Source organism: Xenopus laevis, chromosome 1S (assembly GCF_017654675.1).
Source record: "Xenopus laevis strain J_2021 chromosome 1S, Xenopus_laevis_v10.1, whole genome shotgun sequence".
Taxonomy (NCBI): Eukaryota; Metazoa; Chordata; class Amphibia; order Anura; family Pipidae; genus Xenopus; species Xenopus laevis.
In genome coordinates, this window is record NC_054372.1 from 149456233 (window position 1) to 149483797 (window position 27565).

General features: G+C 39.3%; 1 protein-coding gene and 1 long non-coding RNA gene across 5 annotated transcripts; both read left to right on the forward strand.

The window, feature by feature from the left end:
- Window positions 1-4525: 4525 nt before the first annotated feature.
- Window positions 4526-19440, forward strand: ccdc92.S (coiled-coil domain containing 92 S homeolog). Of its 4 annotated transcripts, none has more exons than XM_041580347.1 (4): window positions 4526-4839; window positions 12454-12594; window positions 13294-13335; window positions 17379-19440. In XM_041580347.1, exons 2-4 carry the CDS (start codon window positions 12465-12467, stop codon window positions 18152-18154), a joined length of 948 nt encoding a protein of 315 aa, XP_041436281.1. In that variant the 5' UTR covers window positions 4526-4839; window positions 12454-12464; the 3' UTR covers window positions 18155-19440. The 4 variants fall into 4 exon arrangements, with proteins under 4 accessions (XP_041436281.1, XP_018097941.1, XP_018097937.1 ...); XM_018242452.2 differs by having other exon boundaries at window positions 4527-4844; XM_018242448.2 differs by lacking the exon at window positions 4526-4839 and adding an exon at window positions 4857-5326.
- Window positions 19441-21581: 2141 nt separating this feature from the next.
- Window positions 21582-22249, forward strand: LOC121398725. Its single transcript, XR_005964458.1, has 2 exons — window positions 21582-21701; window positions 22053-22249. It is a non-coding gene; the product is annotated as an uncharacterized LOC121398725 (long non-coding RNA).
- The last annotated feature ends 5316 nt before the right edge of the window (window positions 22250-27565 follow it).

The following is a 27565-nucleotide window of genomic DNA, read 5'->3' on the forward strand; positions in this document are numbered from 1 at the left end:
ACATCACTCCCTATACATAAGTGTATATCTTTAGCTTTTATCTGTAAAAGTATGGGACCTGTAGTCCAAAATGGACCTGGGGTTTTCCAGATAAAGGATCTTTCCGTAATTTGGATCTTCACACCTGAAATTTACTAGAAAATCATGTAAACATTAAATAAACCCAATAGGCTGGTTTTGATTCTAATAAGGATTAATTATATCTTAGTTTGGACCAAGTAAAATGTACTGTTTTATTAATACAGAAAAAAGGAAATCATTTTTAAAAATTCTGAAATTTCTGGATAACGGGTTCTGGATAACAGATCCAATACCTGTACACTTACACACATTCAGATGCCAAAAATTATATTTTAAAAAGCCTAACAAACTAAATGCTCTCACCCCGAGCATTACCTCCCCCCCCCCAACACACACAAATAAGACTGTTGTACTGTCTAAGGCTTTTGTATGATGCCCAATATAAACGACAGCAACTAAATTAAAGCCACCTGGTGAATTGAATTTGCTGCTTAAATCTGCCAGTGGCCCAGAACTTATGGCCCTGGTGCTTATTTGCATTTGTGCATATTAGCGGAAATTATAATGTTTTTTAAAAGATATGAAATCAGCAAAAAATTATCTTTATTAAAGGGCACCTATCACAGTCAAAATCAAACACATATTAACAATCTGACCAGTACAACCTAAACACATTTAATCAAACTATATATATAGTTTTTGGGGAAAAAAACTGCAGGTTTTACTTTGTCAAATGGGTTATTTCACTGAGGGAGTCCATACAGTGACTATAAGAATGACTATAACATGCAAATTTCAGGAGCATGCTCAGATTGTAGTATTCCTTGAGTATTCTACACAGAATGCCTTGTTTTAGTAAACTCCTCCACTAGAAGTATCACGAGATTTCCCTTTCTTGTCCCCTGCTGGTGATGTTATTATGCAAATAAAGGGGACACACTAACTTCCAGCAGGTGGCAGCACTACTGAACAGCAGCTAACACAGAGGTTTGGCTGATTTAAAAATAGCTTAGAAGGGTTGATAAGCAACCAAGGAATTTCAACTGAGCATGTGCGAGATTTCAGAGCTGCAGTAGGCTGTGAAGATATAGGTAGGAGGAGCCAGTGAAATCCAAGATGCCTGCCTCAGCTAGAACTGCAGTGGAGATAGGGGAGATCTTGCAGAAGATATAGTGAGCTGATGACTTACATTATACAAACAATTCTCTTTTAAAAATCGGATTTCTTGAACTTTCACGTAGTGTATTTACTTAGTAAATGATTTTAGTTATGATTGGTGCCCATTAAAGTCATCCTACTTATGAATAACAATTTTGAGGGCCCCTATCTGTTGCATGTTTCAAGATAGAAGCCTATACAGGTATGGGATCTGTTATCCAGAATGCTCGAGACTCGGGTCTTTCCAGATAATGGATCTTTCCGTAATTTCAATCTTCATAAAAAAAACAATAGGCTTGTTCTGCTTCCAATAAAGAATAATTATATATAAGATTGGACCATGTATAAGGTACTGTTTTATTATTACAGAGAAATGGGAAATCCTTTTTAAAAATTTGGATTATTTGGATAAAATGGAGCCTATGGGCAATGGCTTTTCCATAATTCTGAGCTTTCTGGATAACGGGTTTGCGGGATAACATACCTGTATAGCCTCAGACATTACATAAAAAATATAGGGTTGCCATCTGGCCGTTATATTCAATGGTGGATTAATGACATGTGGGGCCTCTAGGCTACATCCACAGAGGCCCCTCTCCTAGGTTGCTGCTTGGTCTGTAAGTGTGCAGATCCAGGCATGCATGCACATTAACTCTCCTCGCTGGGTCAGGTTTGGTGGGCGCCAGTGACGTCACTGGATCTGCACGCTTTCGTGTGTAAGCACTTGCCTTGCCTGGCTTCTTATCCCAACAGGAACTCCTAGCTGGACCCAGTACAAATAAAAATAAATAATAAAATAAAATTAATTGAAAAAATCTAGATATGTTTCCTTGTTCACGCTGGGCCCCTAGGCTATAACCTAGGTTAGCCTGTGCATAAATCCGCCCCTGGATATATTACCTGTCTGGCCAATATAAATTGTGCTTTGTGCCAATTTCACTAGGGAAGAGGTTAAAAATACAGGAAGGTCTGTGCTTTTTCTAGAAAAATCTTAGAAAAATATTATTTATGTTTAGCAAATGATCTACCTATTGTTCTCACAGACATCAAATGTATAATAGTACCTTGTAATGCAAGAATTTTGATCTGTATTATTGTTACTGCTTGCCTGTGCCAGCTTGCCTAGCTAATGACAGAGATTGCTCTCAGTTTACTCTTGCAGCATGCCCCAGTAGTATAATCATATTCCTACTCTCTGTACTAAAGTGTCTGTGCCATGTAAACAGCACGGCCCTGTACCATCAAAACTGTGCAAACATTACTAATTATCTTGCTGCTTTGCTATTGAAAATATGTAAACTAATGTTTGTTGGAGAAGGGCCAAAGCAGAGCAATTTGCATTATTATTGAATGGCTTCCTCCACATGCTGTGCTGCGCTCTTGCCAACAGAATTTCAAATATATCATATTTAGAAAGCCTTTATTTTGGCAGAACATGCACAGATTTTCCCCAATGAACTGCATGATTGCACCTAGATGTGTGGCCACTTACTACCATGAATTTTTGGGGCCAATCTCTTGCAAAAAGTTGAGTAGCTAATCCAGAGGTGACTATATAAACTGTTTATTTAGCATAGCCACTTACTAGCTGCCAGCTATGAGGAAAGATAAAGTATGGTGGCATTTAAAGGGGTTGTTTACCTTTGAGTTACATTTTAGTATGGTGTAGACTAGAGAATAATATTCTGGAACAATTTGCAATTGCTTTTCTTTTTTTTTATCATTTTTTTAATCATTTTTTTTTGGAGTTATTTCGCTTTTATTTAGCACCTCTCCAGTTTGCAATTTCAGCTAGGGTCCAAATTACCCTAGGAATCATGCATTGCTTTGAATAATAAACTGGAATATAGAAACTAGAATACAGGAGAGGGCCTAAATAAAAGAAGCAATAACAACAAAATTGTACCTTACAGAACATTTGTTTTATAGATGGGGTCAGTGACCCCCATTTGAAAGTTGGAAAGAGTCAGATGAAAAAGGCAAATAATATTAAAAAAAACATAATAAAGACAAACTGTAAAGTTGCTTAGAAATGGCCATTCTTTAACAAACTAACCCACCCCTTTAAAGTACATTTACTTTTCTGCTGAAAGTGAGCTCTAAATACTGTATGTTTATGGTCCTTTCCCCACCAAAAATCTGCAATTAGAGAAATGAGTGCAATTTAGTAATGCTGCTCTTTGTTTTGGGGGCAAGTCATTATGGTAATCTGTTGCACTTTACTACATAGGAGGGCTGTGTTCTGTACAGCTTACAATCTATGCGCTTTCTTGTCCAAAAGGACCTACATGGGAAGGGGAGTTTTGCTCTTCTTCCTGCCCCATTGAAAGTGCCAGACTGGCCGACCAGGATTCCAGGAAAAATCCCTGTGGGCCCAATTGTCAGTGGGCCTCTTGCTTCTAACCATTTGGTCTATTTCATGGTCATTCCCTATTTCTTTATGAGTACAGAGAGGCTTAATAATGGAAGAATAAAGTATAATATGAAGAGAAAAGAGACTAGTAGAATAAGAAGTTGAGTGAGGAGAGGAGGTATAATATTTTGGAAAGTGGGTCCTCAGCATAAGGTTTTCTGGTGGCCCCTGGCATCCCAGTCCGAAACTGCCCACTGATAGCCCCATTGATATCACACACAATATGTTCAGTGAAAAAAAAATCTAAAAAAAAAAGTGAAAATATGCCGTTTTCAAATTTTTACTGATTTCACTGATTTCTATGAAGAAAAATGGGACAGATCCACCAGTCACTAGGGGTGTTACTACACAGGGGGACCCAGTAGGTATAGAGACACCATAAGGCCCTGATACATATATAATTTCAATAAATATTAGTAAAACAGGTCAACCTCTAGATATTTTGGTGGCCAGCAGATTTTTGCCCCAAAATTGTCTGAAATTGAGAAAAGTCACCAGAAAACGTGAGAATGCTTAACATTGATGGACGATTGGGGTTCAGTTCCAAAATCTGTAACTCCTGACTTCTACACAAGTCCGTCCCATTGCATGCTGGGTATTGTAGTCTTACATTAAACTTACATTAAACTTGGCAGTTGGCAAAAACTACATTACCCAACATGCATTAGGCATTGGCACATTAGGGCAAGAAAGAACTTTGGCTGGTTTCCAAAGTACAAACCAGCCAAAAGCCCAAAAAGTAGCCCAGGCCATACCTTGGCTAGTTTGTACTTTCAAAACCAGCCTGGGCTTTAAATTAGTAGCCAAATTTGGCTGGTAACCCGCCAACCCTGCTGGGCATAAGACTGAATGCCAATGAGCTCCGTATAAGGAGGCGCAGCTCACACGCCCAGAGGTTGTCCCTCCCTGTCACTGCAGCGCTTTCTCTCATTTCCTGGGTCACCCCGTTGCTATGGTGACCGCATTGCACCTGAGCCTTGCGCTTGCGTGCTTCACTGCGGTGGTCAGCTGGCGCAAACCTGGGGGCCTGAGTGGCTGGCTGGTGGCAGCAGGACTCCTATGAAGGGCAGATGGCTAAAGTGAGCAATTCCTCCCTAGGGAAGGCTGAGTTATAGAAGGCCTCCCGGCATGCACCGCTGTATTGTGGTCGGTAGCTCAGGGAGATAAGAGCGGACGGACGGGCGGGCACACGGTGTGCCGGAGTATGAGCCACAGCGCCCACTGACTGGCACAAAGAGAAGCAACACGTAAGGTATCTATTATAGCGAGTGCACCTGTCCCCTGACTGGCGCTATTCCTGCTCTATATAGGCGCACATCTTTCCTGTGCTGAACTGGCCCCGCTAGCAGCGCTACATACAGGGAGGAGCCCCGTGCGTCGGTGCAACTGTGCCTGTGTATGTAGAGCATCATTAAGTTGCGCCAGGGGTTTGCCTGCCAGCCTGCCCCTCTCATTCTCATGGGCTCGGGAGGGAGGGACTCGCTAATGAATCATCGTCACCACTGAGCAGGGGCATCGCCTGTGTGTAAAGGAGGGACGTGCCCCCACGGGACAGTAAGGGCGGTTTCCTGTGCTCATCACTAGGGGCTGGGAATAGCCTGTATCTGCTCCAGGGTGGGCTGCAAACTATCTCACTACCCTGCCTGCCGCCTGAGGATGCCACGACCTGCCCATGTCTGACACCAGCTGATCCCACACACGTGCTGCTGCTGCTGCTGATGTCCAGGAGACTGGGTGAGTTGGCACAGGCTGCAGCTTTAGAGGCGTCACTGAGCTCACACTACACTTCACTCATACAGCACTAGTACCTCTACTCATTAGTACAGTACTAGTACCTCTCCTCATTAGTATAGCATTAGTATCTCTCCTCATTAGTACCTCCTCTCCTCACTAGTATAGCACTAGTACCTCTCCTCACTAGTATCTATCCTCACTAGTGCCTCTCCTCTACTACTTGTAGATTATTTACTGCTCATTGTCGTGCCATTTGTTTACATTGGCTGTGTGTTGTAAAGTATTGACAAGATGCAATGTAGCATAGTTTTCCAGTCAAGCTTTTTTCAATTGTATGGAGCATATTGGCCGTAGTCATTTAATAATTCATGCTTTTATGGAAACAAAGAGAGTGCTGCATGGCCCATGTGTCATTATGACCTATCCATACTGTGTGCTCCTGGGAGTATCAATGACATCAACCATCTCCTATTGGAGCAGTGCTGTACCTCCTGCCTCCCTCTCTATAGAATCCTACAAGACAGGGTGCTGCCCTTCCCAATGTGCAGTGAAAATGAAAATATCAGTTTAATTTAAACAGAACACCATGATGAAAATGATGCTGGTGCTGCTGAATGGGTTGCTATAATGCTGCTTATATTGTCTCAACCAATAGTTCAGCAGACTTGTCACAGTAATTTAATTTACTGCAGAAATAATTTAGGGTCAGTATGACCCATGTTAATCTTATATGAACTTGCATTTGGCGACTCAGTTCTGTGTAAAAGTTCCCGAACCTTGCTTAACATTGTATGTAACCTTGTATGTACCTCAGGGCAAGTATTGTCTGCTGTAATCAGCCATATTAGTCTCATCCGGTCTCACTGCAGTGTCCTTCACTGAGTCGCATGTACAACAGATACTTCATCAAAGCCCTTGCAAAGAAATTATATACATAAATAATTTGTATAGTGCTTCAAGCTCTAAATTGTAAATTTTTTGAGGGTTTAACTTACCCAATGCATTGGGGGATCCAGGTGCTCACACCTTAAGCCTTCAGCTCAGGAAGGCACTGTGACAGAATATCAAATGAAAAAGGTTGGCACAAACTGGATCACTCTCCACGATGTAGTTAAAAAATGTATTTATTTAGAACAACAACATCCCAAATGCCTTACGTGTTTCGTGCCTTTTGGACACTTAATCATAGGCCTACATTGTGGAGAGTGATCCAGTTTGTGCCAACCTTTTTCATTTGATATCCTTGCAAAGAAATGTTTCCTTCTGATAAGGTGCAACAAAGCGACAAATCAACAAAGCGCCCAGCGACAAATCTCCTCTTCTTCGGGGCAACTAATCTCCCTGAATTTGCCTGTGTGCCCTGACCCTAACTGTGACTGGCACTTTTAATTAGTTATCCTTTAAGGCAGAGTTTGCTATTCATATACTTACTGTATGTATATCTTTGTATAAAGATTTGTTACAAATTGTTCAGTTATAAATATACTTACATGGTTTATTATTTATATACTCACAAATACTATGCCGAGTAAAGATGTTGGTATACACATTGCTTCCTGGTTCTGAGAGAATTACAGTCTTGCTTTTGTGTATGTTACTTTGCCTGTCAGCACACTCCGATATTCCATTCTGATAGTTAAGAGCAGTTTTTTCAGGTCAGTTGGTTTCAGAAAGTTCACCTGAAATACCATTTTTTTCCAATTACATTGTATTTTCTGCTTGGCCATTTTTCTAATATTGAAGTGTAAAGTTTCTTTTTTTTTCACCTTCTAAAGCAGCTCTGGGAAGGGGGGGTCGCAGACCCTGTAAACTGTTCCAAGTTGATACATTTCTTAACTTTGTCCCTACTGAGCAGAATCTCTGGGTTTCATGACAGGCAGCTGTTAGACTTCATACAATAGTTGCTAATATTCCACAGATGCTGCTGAGAAATGTATCAACTAAATGTTGCAAAATTGTAACAGTTTAGAGTCTGCACCTGAATTACTGAGCTGTCAGACTGAAACACCAGAGACAGGAACATTAACCTTTAAACTTAGATTTTGAAAAAAACGGTAAAAAATGGAAAGTAGTTGAAAAAAGTCTTTATTCCTGGAATCTAAAAACAATTGAACTGGAAAAAAGTGTTTGGAAGGTGATAAGGTGCCCCTTTAATAGCATGTGGTGTTATAGTGCTGAACATGTGTATGTTTTGTGCATAATGATAAATGGTACAGATATTGTTTATACTATTATATTTAAGCAACAGAATTTCTGTGTACTGTAGTTCCCTCTGTTTATCTATATATTAAGCATGGGCACGTAGTGATGCGCCGCTTTCTTTAATTTACTGTACTGGCACATCAGAAAGTCTATTGCACCTTCAGCCCTAAAGAGAGAAGTGTGTCACTATGTGCCAGTATGTGTCTATTACCTTCAGCACACAGGCAGCAGTATAGACCAAGTGGCAGATCATTTCACTAATGTGCCCAAATATTACTGCTATGCGATTCCTGATTGCACTGTGCTGGGAGGCCACATTATTATTAATTTCATGATGGAGGCTGAAAAATTTGAAAACGGCCACAATTGGCCCCCGGGCCATACTTTGGACATGCCTGACCTGTAGGTAACTTTTAATGTAGAATAATATTTTGAAAAGAAACATTTTAGTGTCAGTATCACTTTAATTTCAGATTCAGTTATATCAGAAGACGTTATCTCATGATATTTCATGTAAAAACTCAATTCAAGTCTGTGGTAAAATCTGGACTTAAATTATTGTTATTCTTATATAGATCTGACAGATTCTACGGTGCTTTACAGAGATTATACATCAATTACCTCGGTCCCTGCCCCAGTGGAGCTTACAATCTAAGGCTGCTGAGACCCCCCCCCATAGTTATGAGGAACCAGTTAACCTGCCTGTGTGTTTTTGGAGAGTGGGAGGAAAGTGGAGTACCCCCAGTAGACATGACAACATACAAACTCCTTGCAGATAATGCTTTGGCTGGAATCAAACCTAGAACCCAGAGGTGCAAGGCAGAAGTGCTGACCATAAGTAAGGGAAGTTTTTCTCAGTGATTTGAATGTGGTCCTTTATATAAAAGTGCCCTTAATTATTAAAGAGGGATATGTTGAGCTTGTGTTAAAGGAACAGTAACATCTAAAAATGGAAGTGTTTTAAAGGAAGGACAATATCATATATTGTTGTCCTGCACTGGTGTGTTTGCTTCAGAAACACAAATATAGTTTATATAAACAAGCTGCTGTGTAGCCATGGGGGCAGCCATTCAGTCACAGGATACACCGTAGATAACAGATAAGCTAAGACATTATATTTTAATGACTTTAAAAAACTTTCATTTTTTTTCATTCAATTCTTTTTAAAGGGTAGCTGGACCCGTTTGGATTGGTTAAACAGTTGGATTTGCTCGTATAAATATAAATGAGAGGCAAAAAATGAAAAATAATAAATATATATATATATATATAATGTCTCCACCTAAAGCAGGCAAATAATGATGGCATATGTAGTGCTACAGTCTGCCCAGCAAGTTCCTCTGTCTGAGTTGAACAAGTATATTCAGCTGCATACTACAATTTTATCAGTGCAGGGCAACACTACATTCTATTGTTTTTTGCTTTGCTGTAAAGCAGATTAGTGTCAGATTAAAGAGACCTGACAGCAGAGATAGCAGTGCAGCTCACATCTCACTCTACAGGGTTAATGGCAGGGCTACACCATATCCAAGACATGTCTGGGTACTGACAACATGATTTGCTCAATCTAAGGAGAACTATACCAAAAACAAAAATATTGCTATAAATGCTGTATTTTATATTCTGAACTTGAATCTCCGGCCTAAAGGTTTAGTATCTCCAGGCCTTTAAATTTGTGCACAGTTCCCCATTTTGGACTTTTTTAGGAGTGTCAGTGACACTGCACATGCTTAGTGGGCTTTGAGCAGCTGTTGAGAAGCTAAACTCAAGGGCTGTCGTAAATCAAAATCATCAAGCATACATTTAGATTTGCATGTTATATGATGCTACAGGACTGATTATTAAATTCTGATTTTAATTGGGCTGCTTTCTGAGCTGCCACGTAATGAGAATCTGAGCATTAATTACTTATCCTTATATTATGACCTTTATATTATATATATTTTTATACAATATATTGCTTGTTATATATTATAACGTATATTAGTAAGTAAATACTAATCAACCTTATATTATGACCTTTATATTATATATATATATAAGGAGGATGGTGCATTGGTCAAAACTTCATAATACATCTTAGTAAATGGACCCGCACTCCTTCATTTTGGTGAAATAAATCGATGTGCTTTATTCACAAATTCATCTCCAACGTTTCGGTCCTCTCTGGGACCTTTTTTCAAAGATCCTTGAAAAAGGTCCCAGAGAGGAACGAAACATTGGAAATGAATTTGTGAATAAAGCACATCGATTTATTTCACCAAAATGAAGGAGTGCGGGTCCATTTACTAAGATATATATATATATATATATATATATATATATATATATATATATATATATATATATATATATATATATATATATATATTTATATACAATATATTACATATATATATATATATATATATATATATATATATATATATACACAATATATTGTAATTTTGTCCCTAAACTCAGTAAGGGACAGCAGCACAGAGCATGTGCATTGAATCAGCAGAAAAGAAGATGGGGAACTACTGGAGCATCTTTGTCTTTACTGCTAAAGGTCTGTGGTTGCCTTGGGCTGGTACAGAAGCCCAAGACATATTGTGTAACATTTCTACTTCTTTGTTAAATTTTAGTTCTCCTTTAACTTGCTTGCATGGTTTTGGAAAGTGGGAGGAAAGCTAGACATAGGCTAACATACATTATGGGGCATATTTATCAAGAGTCGAATGTTGGATTGAAAACTCTTCGAAATTCGAATCCAAACAGATCAACCAAAATTAAGTCTAAGTTTTTTTTGGGTCGAATAGGTCAGTTTTCGGCCGAAATTAAGTCGAAGTTTTTTTTGGGTCGAATAGGTCAATTAGAATAGTTTGAATCGAATTAATAGCACATTCAATGTAATTCGATTCAAAGTGCACCAATTGACTGCAAATAGGTTCTAGGAGGTCCCCCATAGGCTAAAACAGCAATTCGGCAGGTTTTAGATGGCGAATGGTCGAAATCGAATTTTTAAAGAGACCGTACACGATAAATTTTGATATTCGAATTTTCTAATTTTTTTCGAATTTGGACTATTCCTTAGTCGAAGTACACAAAAAATAGCTTGAAATTGAAAATTCACCTCGACCTTTGATTAATCTGCCCCTAAATGTGACCAGACCAAAATCGAAGCCAGGACTTCAGATCTGAGGGGTACTAATACTTATCATTGCACCCATGTGCTGCACAAGGTCTTCTTCAAAATATATCATGTCTCCGCTTTTCATTAGTGTTAGTGTCTGCAAAGTAAGTATATTGTTTGTTGGTGGAGAAATTTTAATTGTATTAAAGGGATCCACAGTGATCCAATTACAAGAAAATGGTGATGCAGATTTGGGGGTCTAATTCAGAAGGGGTTATTGTTTGATCCCCCCTAGGGAAAGAGGTTCTCTGCTCTTTACACTGGACTACAAATCTAACCATAGCATAAGCAGGCACAGGCAATCCCTCTCTTTACATTAACTATATTCACTATATATGCTGGAGTCTGGTAGCTCATTGATCCAGGTGCACTCTGAACTGTTACAATTTGCTACATTAGATGCTACATTTCGCAGCAGCAGAATGTGAACAACCCCTTTAAACATTGTTGCCCAGTGTTGGTAAATGAGTAGAATCAGCAATTGTTGTATCAATTCTAACAACTGCCTTCAATAACTCAGGCATTCTACTCATTAGGGAAAATAAGAAATGTATCAACTAATGTAACCATTTAGAACAGTTAGAGTCCACGACCCCCCCCCCCAAAGCTGCTTTAGAAAGACATAAGAAGGTTAAAAATGAAACTTTATACCTCGATATTAGAAAACGGTCACAAATGCAAAATGGAAAGTAATTGAAAAAAAGTCATTATCTCTGGTGATCGATCTGAAACCAACTAAATTGATGTGTTGGAAGGTGAACAACTCCTTTAATCACACACACCAAAATCTATGGTTTTTGGACCTAAACAGGCCAATCACTGAAACTCAAGCTACTCCTTGTGAGACAATTAATTAGATAATAATCTCACTGCACTGGAGCTATTTGTTACCCGCATTTTGTAGCAGCTTCAAAACACCAGAAAATACACTTCCATAGGCAATATTGGTGCAAATGGTCAGACATAAAAAATTAAAAGCAACTGAAAAAAGTTTATCTCTGGTGTTATATCTGATCCCATCTCAACTGAAAACAAGTGTCTGGAAGGTGAGCAACCCCATTAAACATGTAAACCCCAATATGGTTATATTCAGAGCAGTTGCCATCAAGTACAAAGTCCAGTTTTTTCTTTTACAGAGAATAGTGGAATCAAAATAAGATTTTTTTCCTTAAATGGGACCTTAGGGGAAATGGCTTTCCTGTAGTAGAGCTTTCTGGATAGTGGGTTTCTGCATAACATATCCCATATCGTTAGTGGTTTGAATCCATGCCGCTTTGATATGAAGCTGAGCAGTAAGATAGCAGTTTCTGTAGGTTTTTCGTATCGTAGTTCTATAGTTAATCTGCCCTCCTGGCCCAGGCATGTCTCACCTCCATAACAGGGATTGGAAGAATTGATCAGAATCTGGATAGTGCTGTATAATATATTGCTGCTATAACAGGAAAGGGAGATGATAACAAAGTGTAGATATTGCATTTATATTTACTCCAAAAATTAACATTTTTACAGGTGAAATGGATGTGTGCAGTGTACATCATTTTCAAATATTGCTAAATTGCAAATACTGTATTCCATTTGTTATGTATACACATTGTTGGCTATCTAGTATAAGAAATTCTAGAGCAACTGGACTTGCTGAGTAATCATTGAAGACGTTTCACTATTCATGCGAGCTGCTTCTTCAGTTCAACTGGTGTGGGAAGTCCTCAGCTTATAAACTCTTCCACTACTCTTCCCCACTCTCTTTTAGATAATATTGCCATGGCTACTTCTAATCTAGAGAACCAGCTGCAGAGTGCCCAGAAGAATCTACTGTTTTTGCAGCAGGAACATGCCAACACGCTGCGAGGCCTGCACACAGAGATCCGCCGGCTCCAGCAGCACTGCACAGGTAACATGCATATACTGTATATCCACACTCATCTCTAGCCTCTCACATGCTTACAAATAAACACAGAATGGCTGTTAGTCAAAACAAAGATTCTTGTGCTGGTTTATATGTGTGTTGCGCCTGCTTTGTGGAATGTGGCACAAGGTGGACCTTTGCTTTATACCTACTATGTGCAGCTATTAAAGGAGAAGGAAACCCTGTAGAAAAAAACCCTGTACCCCCTCACCCCACGTAGACTCCCCCCCCCCCCGGCAAATGCCCCATACTTTATACTTACCCCTCGTACAAAATTCTGGCAGCGGACTTCACGGCATCCATCTTCCGGGTCCTCTGTAAGCGGACTGGGAGATTGATACGATATTGGAGCAATTTGCCGGTTTTTGTCAACTGTACATGCGCCGAAATTGACGGAGGTTGCCGATCTTCCAGTCAGCTTACCGAGGACCCGGAAGATGGATGCCGTGAAGTCCGCTGCCAGAATCTGCGATGAGGGGTAAATATAAAGTACGAGTCATGTGACAGAAATTACATCAGAACTCAGCGTTTATAAGGATATAATTTACAAGATATTCATGGCTTTTGTGTATTATATAATGTACGTATTTGTCACCTTCCCTCTTGCATCAGCTCTCACAAATATTCCGCTTCATCATAAACTTGTAATTATTAATTTCTTTTTGTTTTTTTTTTTCTCTTCAGATCTGACATGTGAATTAATTCTTAAAAGCCCTGATGACACGGGTAAGGAATGTCATGCACACTGTTTTGTACTTTATCTCATAACTTTGTCCTAATTATTCTCCTTTTTGCCTTACACATTACCCATAACTTAATCATTTTCTTTAGGGAAAATAAATGTAACGCATTCTGATGAATGCTGCACTGAAATTTATTTTAAAATACCAAACAGATTTTATTATATTTAATTTTGAAATCTAAGGGTGGCCATAGATGCATCAATATTATTGTACAAATAATCGTTGTGTGTTTTCTGGGAGGCAAGGCAACTGATATCTGTAAGAAGCCTTGGATAATGGTCATCTCGCCGATGGAGCATGACTGAAAATTTTGATCGGGCAAATTTGAAGGTTGCCGAACATCGTAATGTTAATGCTGAATCATCAGATATATTTTTTTGTTTTTGCCTGCATATCTGATGATTCAGCTCTTAACGTTAGTAGAGTGGACAAAAGATTTTTTGTACGACCAATGGTCGTGGGAAAGATTGTAACTATAGCATGTATGGCCACCTTAACATGTGGCTAGACATCTTGTTAGTTTTCCAGGTGCCTTCAGTCATGTGACTTGTGCTCTGATAAACTTTAATCAGTATTTACTGCTGCACTGCATGTTAGAGTGATAATGGGGCCGTAGCAAGATAACCGCTTCCTGGCATTGCCAAAAATACTCTAGTAGTAGCTACGAGAATAGTACTCAGTAGTAAAAATCCAAGTCCCACTGCAACTCCTCCAATTACATTAAGCAGGAGAAACAATAACTTATCTGAAAGCAGTTAAAATGTCCATAGACAGCTTTCATTTACTTTTACATGAGCGCTGCAGCTTTTTACATTCAAGCTTTACAAATGCTTTGTGCTTAAAGTGATACTTACACTACAAATGTTCTTTTCAAAATATGTAATATATAAATATTGTGACATGCCACTGCACGCTAAGCAGGCACCGCGACTGGCTGGCTTGCCTAGGGCGCCTACCCAGAGTGGCCCGGCTCTGCTCACAGCCTCTGCCACACTCTTGTTTGCAGACATTGTTATTCAGGCAATGTCTCTCCCAGCAGCACCCACTTCCTTCCACTCTAGGATGTATCAGGAGAGCTCTGATGTGTGGTAACACAGCCCTTTTACCTTTCCTAGCTAGCTCCTCTCTCAACTGCCACTTGATTACTTGGCTGAGAGGGAATATTAACCCTACCTGTGCTGGGTATCCCTCTGCAACACCTATCGTGCAGCTTAAATGCATGCTTTTCAGGGCACTTTCCTGCAAGACAGTGGTGTTTCCCAAACATCCTGTCACAATATATATATATAGATATGGAATCAGTTATCTGGAAACCCATTATCCAGAACGCTCAGAATTATGGAAGGGCTGCCTCCCATAGACTCTATTTTATCTAAATAATCCAAATTTTAAAAAAATAGATTTCTATTTTCTCTATAGAAACATTGTACATGATCCCTACTAAGATATAATGAATCCTTATTGAAAGCAAAACCAGCCTATTGGGTTTATTTAATGTTTAGTAGGTTTGAAGATCTAAATTACCTACAGATCTGTTATCCGGAAAACCCCAGGTCCCGAGCATTCTGAATAGCATGTCCTATACCTGTGTATATATATATATATATATATATATATATATATATATATATATATATATATTAATATTAAAAGTTACCTATAGATCATGTTGATTGCTGCTTTTGTAAGTCATTGTCACTTGAAGTTCCTAAACCTGACTGTTTTGCCAACCTGACTGTCCCTTCTCAACCTGTCAGAGTTTCTAATGCTAACGGACTCCTGCTGCAAATATGGCAGACCCCTCATTGAGTTACAGGGTAGTAAGAAAGGTAATCTAAAAGCATCAGGAAAATACTTTTATGGCAAAATTATAAATAGTATTTAAAGACAATGTTATGATAGATTATTTTCTGATATCAGTATCTCTTTAAATGGGTAAAGTAAAGTCTAACATAGAATAATGCTAGAAATGCTGTATTTTGTATACTAAACATAAATATGAACTTACTGCACCACAAGCCTAATCAAACAAATGATTTATGCTTTCAAAGTTGGCCACAGGAGATCACCATCTTGTAACTTTGTTAAACATTTTTGCAAGGCCAAGACTGTGCACATGCTCAGTGGGATCTGAGCTGTTTAGGGATTGTCATAACAGCACAAGTCAAATAGTATCTGGCAAAAGCCAATACAGCGAGACTGATTAATAATCAGAATATGCAGACTGCACTGGGTCCTGTGTTGTCATGTAATCTAATGTGGATTTTATAGTTTTTGTATTGTTTAATACAAACTTTCTCAAACTCTGCAGAACCAATGGCTGCAGCAAAAAACTATTCTAAAACAATTCCTATCCACAGCAGTAAATGAAGGGAGAATTTCACTGCATACATAGTAACATAGTAAGTAAGGTTGAAAAAAGACACACGTCCATCAAGTTCAACCTTTTAGTTTCTTGTTTGTTTTTTTTTTAATCTGCCTAACTGCCAGTTGATCCAGAGGAAGGCAAAAAAAAACATCTGAAGCCTCTCCAATTTGCCTCAGAGGGGGAAAAAATTCCTTCCTGACTCCAAAATGGCAATCGGACTAGTCGCTGGATAAACTTGTACTATGAGCTATCTCCCATAACCCTGTATTCCCTTACTTGCTAAACACCATCCAACCCCTTCTTAAAGCTATCTAATGTATCCGCCTGTACCACTGATTCAGGGAGAGAATTCCACATCTCCACAGCTCTCACTGTAAAAAACCCCTTCTGAATATTTAGGCGGAACCTCTTTTTTCTTCTAATCGGAATGGGTGACCTTGTGTCAGCTGGAAAGACTTACTGGTAAATAAAGCATTAGAGAGATTATTATATGATCCCCTTAAGCGCCTCTTCTCCAGCGTGAACATGCCCAATTTGGCCAGTCTTTCCTCATAGCTAAGATTTTCCATACATTTTACCAGCTTAGTTGCACTTCTCTGTACCCTCTCTAATACAATAATGTCCTGTTTGAGTGATGGAGACCAAAACTGTACGGCATATTCTAGATGGGGCCTTACAAGTGCTCTATACAGTGGAAGAATGACCCCCTCCTCCCTTGACTCTATGCCCCATTTTAATACAGCTCAAGACCTTATTTGCCCTTGATGCTGCCGACTGGCATTGCTTGCTACAGCCAAGTTTATCATCTACAAGGACTCCAAGGTCCTTTTCCATAATGGATTTGCCTAGTGCAGTCCCATTAAGGGTATAAGTGGCTTGGATATTTTTACATCCCAGGTGCATGACTTTACATTTATCAAAATTGAATCTCATTTGCCACTTAGCTGCCCAGATTGCCAGTTTGTCAAGATCATGTTGCAAGGATGCCATATCCTGGATGGAATTAATTGGGCTGGATAGTTTTGTATGAAAATTCTCACCACCGCACTCCTGTATGTTTACTCCTCTGCTTCCAGTGGTGCTGGGTCTCCGTGGACCCGGCAAGGTCCCTTATAGAAGGATATGGAAAAGTACGGATCCGCACACACTTTATCTTCAAGCAGATGGGGGTTAACCCAAGTTTATTGTGCCACCACTAAGATCAACGTTTCGGGGGGGTTTACCCACCCTTCATCAGGATGAAGGGTGGATAGTTTTGTGTCATCTGCAAATACTGATACATTACTTACAACACCCTCCAAGAACAAGTTAAATAAAATTGGACCAAGTAGAGAATGTCCCATTAACAACCACCCTCTGTGCCCGATCCTGTAGCCAGTTTCCTATCCACGTGCAAATGACTTCATTAAGCCCAACAGACCTTAGTTTAGAATGCAGTCGTTTGTGGGGCACAGTATCAAACGCTTTGGCAAAATCCAAATAGATCACATCTACTGCCCCCCCACTGTCCAGCATCTTACTTACCACATCATAGAAAGCAATCAAATTTTTCTGACATGAAAGCCAAGCTGATTGCTGCTCATAATGCCATAATGCCAAATCACCCCGTTAAAAATGCTGGTCAATGATTCCCTTTCTGCTTCTTGTTTTTTTTCTAGGAACTGGTATGTCCAGAAGCCACGAATTAAGGAGGAAATGTGAGGAACTGGAAGCTCAGCTGAAATTCAAAGAAACTGAGAATAATGAGTTGCTAAAAGACCTGGAACAGAAAAATGCAATGATTATGGTACTGGAAAACACAATTAAGGAACGAGAAAAAAAGTATTTAGAAGAACTGAAAGTGAAGAGCCACAAGCTCAACATGCTTTCCAGTGAACTAGAGCAGAGAGCCGGCACCATTGCGTATCTCACCTCCCAACTCCATGCAACCAAGAAAAAGCTACTGAGTTCTACTAGTGGGACAACTGATATTGCACCACCCGGTAGCCCAGTACTTTCCAGTTACAAGCCATCCCCTCCCAAAGAAAAACTACCAGAGACTCCAAGGCGCAGGATGAAAAAGAGCCTCTCTGCTCCCCTCAATGCTGACTTTGCAGAAGTCTACAGGCTCGGAGCAGATGGCAGAAAAATAATGCTGCGAGAGTCTGTGGATGCCATGCCTGACCCAACTCCATTTTTATTGGCAAGGCAATCCATAGAAACACATATGATCAAAGAGAGGCCTCTAGTTATCCCTCCCATTCGCTCTGACTCCAGCAGTCCAGCCAAAGAGAAGAAGCCAAAGGCCCATATTGGAGTCGCCCATCGCATCCCCCATGCAACTTCTGTGCCGAGCCAAGTCATTCCTCAGCCCGAGGTGGAAACATTAGCAGTGGATCAAGTTAATGGAAGCAAAGTAGTAAGGAAACACTCAGGAACTGACAGAACTATTTAGGGCACACGTTAATGCAATGAGTAACCATAAATATGCTTTTTATTTACTGTGTTGCCAGGCAGGATATAAGGGTGATTTTGTTTCTGATGTACTATTGTCCCCTGCATGCCAAATATAAACCGAGTCTCCGATGATAAAATGAAAGGGGCTGCCTTAAGCACCAATTGCAAATTACTCCTCGTTAGCGAAGTGCTGCTGTTACATGTCTACTTAATGCTTGCTACCAGTATGTGCAATATCTGTGTGTGCTGGACGAAGCACAATATACACACAACTACTTACTACTAGTCAGCTCTAATATTATACAGACGAGACAAGCATTACAGTTACAGCGTCTTGCTACTTCCTACTATGTATTTCCCATGCTGCAGTACAATGCCTTTCTTAGGCGGCACTAATAATAATATTAATGTATGTGTAAGTAAGTTAGATTTAAGACTACTGATGTTTTTTTTTTTTTCTAAGCTACTCTGTGTTTCTATACATTTTTGTATGTTTACAGCTTTTCTGTGAAGGTGTAATGTGAATTAAGGACAGAGCTAATTTTGGCTGTACCACATTTAGTATGGGATGACCTTTTCAAATTCTTACTATTGCTCCTTAGAAATAATCCTACAAGACGAGTCTTGCCACAACTGGATATATCACATTAGCAGATCTGTATGAGTTTCTGCTTCATACCACAGCATTTATGCCTCTAGTGGGTTTTGCAAAAACATGCAGTTTTGTACGTTGACAATGAGTCTTGATTATTGGTTAGACAGTTATAGTCATTTGCTTTCATTTATAGCACCTTCTCACAGTTTAAGTAGCAGTTCTGACATACAGTAAACTATGTTAAAACATGAATGTAACTATAATCAGTATAAATGAAATTAAGGGGTGGAACTATCCACGGTGCCACCAAGGCATTGGCTCTGGGGTTCAGGAGCCCTTCTGTGGTTCCCCATTGGGCAAGGAAGGATATGATGAATGTTTTGCACTAGGGACTTTTATAGTCTTGTGTTGCCACTAGTAAATATACACAAAGTGCAGGCTGCCAGCTGTTTGCAGGATGAACAGCCCTGATATAAGATACCCCTTGACTAAAGCTGCATGAAGACACAAGGCTGCTGGGTATCAGTGTATCTATCACAGACCATATTACGAGTACATGTCCTGCATCACACAAGATAATTACTGAAAATGTACCTGATATCTGCACTATACCCTCCATTGGCTTCTGTCTACAATGAGGGTAAATATATCCTGTAGCGTTTGATAAAGGGAAACCCCATTACTGTTTATTAGAGATATACTGTCACTTTGTAATTAAAACATTAACACTGAAGACTGTTAGACATGTATATATCATATATATATAAATGTCTGCAAAGGAAAGATTAGCGACTGCAAAGGAAAGATTAGCACCTTTGTACTAAACCATTCTTTCCCGAATCCCTTATGTGCTATACATGTGGCTCACATGCCAACTGGATGCAGAATGATTGCTTGCGTAGCTACAAAGAAGTTGCTCTCTATACTATATCAGAGCTTCTGAAGCAAATATACAATGTTTATAAGTTCAGGGTGCCAGTACAATGTATTTAAATGTATATGAAGCCCATTCACTTTTAAGTGTTACTGGCCCTTTAAGTGCTATAAGTTTTATACTTCATTCGTCATGCCCACAAAGTATATGCATATTAAAGGAGAAGGAAAGGCTCTAATTACTTGGGGGTGCCAAAAGTTATGCACCCCAAAGTGATTGTTTATACTTACCTGAAACCCCCGGGTTGGTGCTATCAACAAAAAACTGCACTGGCCCGGTGTTTTTCCAGCGAGCCTCGGCTAGTGATAAGCTAATTTATTTGCCAGCTGTGGAATTTGCAATGTGTGTATTTTTTCAAGAAACTGCAGCAAAATTTGCCACAAAAAAATTCGCTGAGAGAAAACACCCATTACCTTTAATGCATTTGGACAAAAAAAATCACCATTACAAAAAACGCCCATTGGCTTTAATGCATTAGAACTAAAAAGCCACCAAAAGAAAAAACACCCATTGACTTTAATGCATTTTGAGAATATTTTGCCATTTCACAGTTTTTTTCACAGTTTCGCAAATTTTTCAAAAAGCAAAATGGGACAGATTCACTCATAACTACTTCCGGCTTCTTCTTTCTTCGAGAAGATGCGCAGTAGAGTGAAAAGTCAAACTTTAACAAAGAAGACTGCTATTTCGTTCTACTGCGCATGCGTCTGCCCCGGGAAATTTGAAGAAAGAAGAAGGAAGCTGATCACTCTGTGGTGCTCACTGGAAGAATCCCTGGACCGGTGCAGTTTTCTCCTGATATGAGCACTGGCCCTGTGTGTGAGATAAGTATATATAATCACTTGGGGTGCCTAACTTTAACACCCCCAATTAAATAGGCCTTTCCTTCTACTTTAAACAAGTGCTTGACAGACTTACTGTCTATAAACATAGCATCCAGATCTCTGTTTTCTGCAATCTCCTTTCATAAACTCCTTCAAGTCACACTGTCCTCACACCAGACCTCAGCCAGCCCCACCTTCCTCAGTTGCCATATTAGCAAAACAGTTGGCACGTTAGCCAACATGGGCCAATTGCTGAGGTTAAGGTACCCCATGCCCCAAGTATCTGGCAGTGTTGGGGGAGATTTAAATTTACCATATAGGCCCCTAAGGGCTGCCTCTAAACATGGACCCTCAATTGCCTATATGGTAAATATGGTCCTGGTTTTAAATAGCCCAAAAGTGCTGGTTTCTTTTTTTATGAATTTTAGAACATAATCAACTAATATTATTTATAAATGATGAGTTTGGTTTAAGATATAAAAATAAAAGTGATTCTAACCTGCATAAATACTCAATAAAATGGATGGCCTCCCTAAAAAAAAGAGATGGATGCTTCTGCAGTCCAATAATAGTATTGCTTCTTGTTGGCACAGCTTATAATTATGTATTTCTATAAAAATACTTTAGCTGTCAATTCAACTGGTTCTTAAAGGAGAAGGAAAGGTTAAAACTAAGTAAGCCTTATCAGAAAGGTCCATCTAAATATACCAGTAAACCCCCAAGGTAGTGATACTCTGAGTCCCCTGTCAAAAGAAACACTGCATTTCTTTCCTTCTATTGTGTACACATGGGCTTCTGTATCAGACTTCCTGCCTTCAGCTTAAACCCTGGGCAAGAGCATGCTCAGTTTGCTCCTTTTCCCCTCCCCCTTCCTTCTCTACTGTAATCTGAGCCCAGAGCAGGGAGAGACTCAGGCAGGAAGTGATGTCACACCACATTAATACTGCAGCTGCTATCCTAAACAAACAGAGAGTTTCTAGAGCTTTTTACTCAGGTATGGTAAAACATTCTACAGAATAAATATAGCATTCTAGCTTGCACTATTGCAGCTAATCTATTGGCAATAAAATGCCTCCGTAGCTTTCCTTCTCCTTTAATTCTGATATTGACACCTCCCTTGTGATTAATAAAAAAAAAATACAAACATTGCCCTGTTATTTAATCATGCAGCAATATTAAGAAATGATCATATGTATATTAAGATACACATAGACCTCGAAAAGAAAATAGACGGCACTCCGAATGTACTGGAATATACTTTTATTCCAGGTTAAAACAAGGATCCAACGCCCTACGCGTTTCGGGAATCACTCCCTTAATCATAGGCAATGCCTATGATTAAGGGAGTGATTCCCGAAACGCGTAGGGCGTTGGATCCTTGTTTTAACCTGGAATAAAAGTATATTCCAGTACATTCGGAGTGCCGTCTATTTTCTTTTCGAGGTCTATGTGAATTCTAGCAGCGGGGACGCTGCAGACAGAGCACCCGACTGAAGCAGCAAAAGGGAGTGTAAACTGGAGCGGTCCCCCTTGATCGAGTTAGTTATATTAAGATACATGTGAGTGAGATAATGCCTTTCATTTAAACACAGGAATAAGAACATGAACATGAAGATATGCCATGAGAAAGATGATTCTGCATAATGTTGCATATTGTGTTAAAAAAAGGCTTTAGTTCCTCACATTTTTATGCAATCTTTTTGTTCACGCCACTGAATTAAAGTCTGCAGTTCAACTGCATCTGAGTTGTTTCATGTAAAATTCATTGTGGTAATGTACAGAACCAAAATTAGAAAAAAGTTGTCTCTGTCCAAAGATTTATGGACCTAAATGTATTAAACCCCGATGCTGTAAAAAAAATGCCCAATAAAAAAGTACTACATCTCACACCTGCTGAAATCATGTAGAAGTCAATGGCAGATGTCCAATTTACAATTGGAAGATTTCATGATCTGCGCAGGGTTTTCTAAAATATTCCAATTAATTTGTGGTTTTTGGGCCATAATCTGAAGAAATTGGAATTTTCGGGTGTCAAATCCAGGAAAAAAAAATCATACAATTCGGATTCTTTCCTGATTTTATCAAGTCTTTTCCAGCACCAGATTTTTTTGAGTTCATCTTTTAATAAATATGGTAAAAACATGCACAGGAGTTTGGTCGAAGTGGCTTTAAGAAAATAGTGAGAAATGTTGGGATTTTAGTAAATAACCCCCATAATGTGCAGCATTTATAGCCTTCTTTTTGGTTAAGCTTTAGTTCTCCTTTAACTAGATAACTCTCTTATTTTTAGCAGTCACCTCTTTTGCTTTAGTCCAATAGATGTTTTGCAATAGCAAAGGGTTTGGACATTTAGAAAACCAGAAAGTTTGGATATAAACCCCCCCCCCCCCCAAGAACCGGTAGAAAAAAACTTGAAAATGAAAACATTGAACACAAAACAGAACAGGCTGTGCTTTGACATAAAAACTGTTCTACCCAATATGGGATGTTCTTTACATGATATTTCACATATAAGGTGCACATTATCATGCTGTATGAACAAGGTGTACTCACAGATGAGAGATGTGCTTGAGAGAGAATGGGTTAAATTTGTACCCTGTACCAGAGTAAAACTTGTTCTGAAATTCCACCCTGTTAAAAGAAAAAAAAAAAAAGTATTATTATACATTTAACAATATAATGCATTAGCGAGAAATATATTATATGTAATGCAGACACATATAAGTTGCACAGATGGCATGTAAGATTAGCTGGAACACTGCAATCCTTTTGTTTAATCCCATTCCGGGACCCTGGAATTTGAGGGGGGGGGAGTCTACCATACAGCACACTCTGGGCTCCAGTTACCCTTGGAGCTCAGATCCAAGGTCTGGGGTCTGCTAGATGCTAGTTAATTAAATAAATTTCAGTTTAGTTAAAGGACTAGTAACATAAAATTTTTTTTAAAAAAAAAAACATTAGTATACAACGAAAAAAAAAACACAATGACAAATTAAACTTTGAAATCGCTAAGTCTTTATTAAGAAATAACTTGGCGAAACTCCGCTTGCGCTCCTCTTCAGAAAAGGCGACAGGGTGACGATCCATCATGCAGTGCTCCATTTCTCCTCCCTGGCTGTCTCCTATAAGGAAGACAGGCAGGAGAAGTCGAGCACCCCACGAAGGATCTGCGTTTCTGAAGAGGAGCCCAAGAGGAGTTTCGTTAAGTTATTTCTTAATAAAGACTTAGCGATTTCAAAGTTTAATTTGTCTTTGTGTTTTGTTTTTTTCGTGGTATACTAACAAATTTTTTTAAAAAAAAGTTTGATGATATTGGTCCTTTACGTTCATTCTATTGACTGAAGCTTCAAAAAAACTATTTTTGCAGCTTTGTATCTCCCACGTGTTTTACTTTGGAAAGACAAAACATAATTAAGAATCTCACTGATTTTCGGAATACCTGGTGCTCAAAAAAATATTTGCCACTGAAACTGGTCACATATTACCAAAATATGTGACCAGTTCAAAGTGATATCATATACACTAGCAGTTTATTGCCGCTGAAATGCATGTTCAAGGTAGACCTTGTTCAGACACACAGGCTCACACAAGCAGCATAACACATTGTCAGTGCAGTAAAATCACTGCCGTTGACCCAAACCTAATTGGTTTGACATGATGTGTGCAAATACATTTGATACAGTTCTTCAGTACTACTATTGCACCAACATCTGTCCCTAGTAATAATCTAAGTCAACTTAGGAAATGGACACGTTTCATGGCAGCTTCCCACTGCAACTTCCATGTCTATATTCTCTTTTGAGGCATTATATAAAGCTAATAACATTTTGCTGAAGTCTCAGTATTATCCACATCCCAACATATCGCTGTGTTGACAGAACCACAAGCAAATCTTATACTTGAAATCATAACGTGCTAGGAATAAGCAATAATTGCTTGAAACATCCTATCTTACATGGCTGGAAGTCTTGTCTATATTTACTTATCATTTCTGCACATACTGTATATTTTACTACATTTACTTTGACACCTCAGGAGAAAGTATTCTATATTCATTTTCCTTGTATTTCCTATAAGAGCAAAAAACAGGAGACATGGTGTTTGTTCGATACAACCCCATTTTCAAAAAAGTTGGGACACTGCGTATAATGTAAATAAATAGAATGAGATGATTTGCAAACCATTTAATATTAGATTGGGAATAGGGCAATGATGACATATCAAATGTTAAAAGGATACTGTCATAGGAAAAAAAAATTCAAAATGAATCAGTTAATAGTGCTACTCCAGCAGAATTCTGCACTGAAATCCATTTTTCAATAGAGCAAACAGATTTTTTTTATATTTAATTTTGGAATCTGACATGGGGCTAAACATATTGTTTCCCAGCTGCCCCCAGTAATGTGACTTGTGCTTTGATAAACTTCAATAACTCTTTACTGCTGTACTGCAAGTTGGAGTGATATCACCCCCTCCCTTTTCCCCCACCCAGCAGCCAAACAACAGAACAATGATGACCAGATAATAGCAGCTCCCTAACATAATATAACATAATAACAGCTGCCTGGTAGATCTAAGAACAACACTCAATAGTAAAATCCAGGTCGCACTGTGACACATTCAGTTACATTGAGTAGAAGAAACAACAGCCTGCCAGAAAGCAGTTCCATCCTAAAGTGCTGGCTCTTTCTGAAAGCACATGTCCAGGCAAAATGACCTGAGATGGCTGCCTACACACCAATATTACAACTAAAAAAAATACACTTGCTGGTTTAGGAATTACATTTTATATTGTAGAATGAATTATTTGCAGTGTAGAAATAAAAACCATCATAAACATTATGACAGAATCCCTTTAAAACTAAAATGTTTTTGTCCTATATGAATTCATGGATTGTATGGGGGGTACATTATTGCACATGCCATGGGTAGCTTGAACATTTGGGAAAGCACCATTAATTATGAACAATAAACATAAACTGTGGAATTAGTAAACAAAAAAATAAAATTTACTTATTTAATTGGAGTGCATGCAGAAAGGCAGATAAGCCCTCCATGACCAGAAGAATAGTCACTGTTAGCAGGGCCGTTCCTGCCATGGGGCAAGGTGAGCACCTTGCCTCAGGCGGCAGTGAACGGCCAGTTACAAGGGGCGGCAAAAAGCCGTCTCCTGTAACTTTAAGAGCCGAATTATCTGTTTTTTAGTGCAGAAAGCGTAGTATGCGCTCGCTGCGCTAGCAAAGCAGCCCCTTTTGACCCGCTCCAGTGCTAAACTTTTAAGCGCAAAGCGGGAGAGGGGGGCAGCATTGGGGTTGCTGACTCATGTGGCAGCAGCCCGCGGATTGCCCCTGACCAAGGCAAAGACCCCAACACTGAGTTTTACATTAAGACCTTTTCTGATGATCATTCCCTAGAGGACCTCTGAGAGCTCTGCAAAGTAATAATAAAAGTAAAGTAAGGATCTGTGGCACACTGATCATGTGGATACAAAATAATTAGAATGAAATCAAACCCACCCATTATGACAATTCTTGCTTAGGACATATTTCTTCAAGAATTACAAGTTAAAATAGGCATACTAGCAGTGGTGTGACTATAAAGGAAGCAGAAGGTCTGCTTCCTCTATAGCCACAGTAGTGGATGAAAAATGTTGCATGTGCATCCACAATGGACACGTCACTGGTGACCCGGTCGTAAAGAGGTCTAAAGGCTTGGATTAGACTGAGAGATCACGATACAACACTCTACCAGTCCGCTGATGGGAGCACCAAGATGGGAACTAGCACTCTCACCAACCTATTTACCTGTTAGAATACAGGAGTTCGGAGAACACACGCTGACTACCCACTGGTAAGCCTATAAAATATTTATTATGAACAGCATGTATGTGTGTATTTATTTTACCATCTTGGACAGTGGAGAGTGTTGGAACAAAGCAACGCTTGGTTAACTGAGCGCATGGGTAGCGCTAACATACAGCAACAGTTGAGCGCATTAACAACGGACAATGATCATGTAGATCTAAAAACGGAGAGGGAGAGAGAGAGAGAGAGAGAGAGAAAAGAGAGAGAGAGAAAAATTCTGGTTATTTTAAAAAATGAGCTCATCATCTTCTAGCCAAAGGGAGCTCCCCAAAATATGTATGAGACCTTACTGTCAAAATCTGACATAAACTCTTGCATGAATAGAGACAGATTGCTTATAGAGAGGAATAATGGAAACTAACTTCATAATTTCAGAAACAGTATAGAATTTTGCAATAGTTCCCCTTTAAAAGTATTACCAGAGACCCACACTTATGAAACTAGCAGAACACAACTTCCCAGTGACACTTTATAGGCACGAGGAAGCACAGGTTCAGTTTCTAACTACAGCCAGTTAAGAAAAAATTCACAAAAAGGGGTTGATTTATAAACACATCAAGTCACACAGGCAGTAACTCAGCAATCCAAACATTGTGTTTCATTGTTTTACCCTGCAGCTGGCTGAAGAAAAGCTAATTACTGATTGGGTTCTGTAGGTTACTGCCAAGATGCAAAATTGCCCAGTGTTGATAAATGAGTCCCATGAATCAATGTATGACTCTAATGCAATTGCAGTGCTCAACATTTGCCCAATATGTCTTGAGAGTTCACATACTCAAGGTCGGACTGGCCTACCATAGTACCAAAGGACCTCCCAGTGACCTAGCAGACCCCAGACCAGGTCAATTTCCATGATACCAATTAGTACTGTTGCAGCGAAAGTGGATCATGTGTGTCAGGTTCTCTGATGGTCCCTAGGAGACCCATTCCGACACTGTACTACAGCCCACCAGATACAGAGTCCAATTTATAGCTGTAGCAAAAATAAGGCAATCATCCTATCCTTACTAGGTTAAACTAGCCAATAAACACATTTTGGCATGTGATACAGATCTACTTACAAAATATCTGCACCCATTCACCCAGGTCATTGGCATTAGAGTTGCCTCTCATTGCTATGAGATCATAAAAATTAAAAAATTAAAGCCCCCTATTTGGTAGAGGAGGCTTGTAGGGTCTTACCAGTCTCTGT

Coding starts and splice junctions, on each gene's coding strand:
- ccdc92.S (XM_041580346.1), top strand. CDS start 8,279: ATGACAACATACAAACTCCTTGCAGATAATGCTTTGGCTGGAATCAAA. Junction 8,367..12,453: donor GGCAGAAGTGCTGACCATAA/GTAAGGGAAGTT, acceptor ACTCTCTTTTAG/ATAATATTGCCATGGCTACT. Junction 12,595..13,293: donor GCTCCAGCAGCACTGCACAG/GTAACATGCATA, acceptor TTTTCTCTTCAG/ATCTGACATGTGAATTAATT.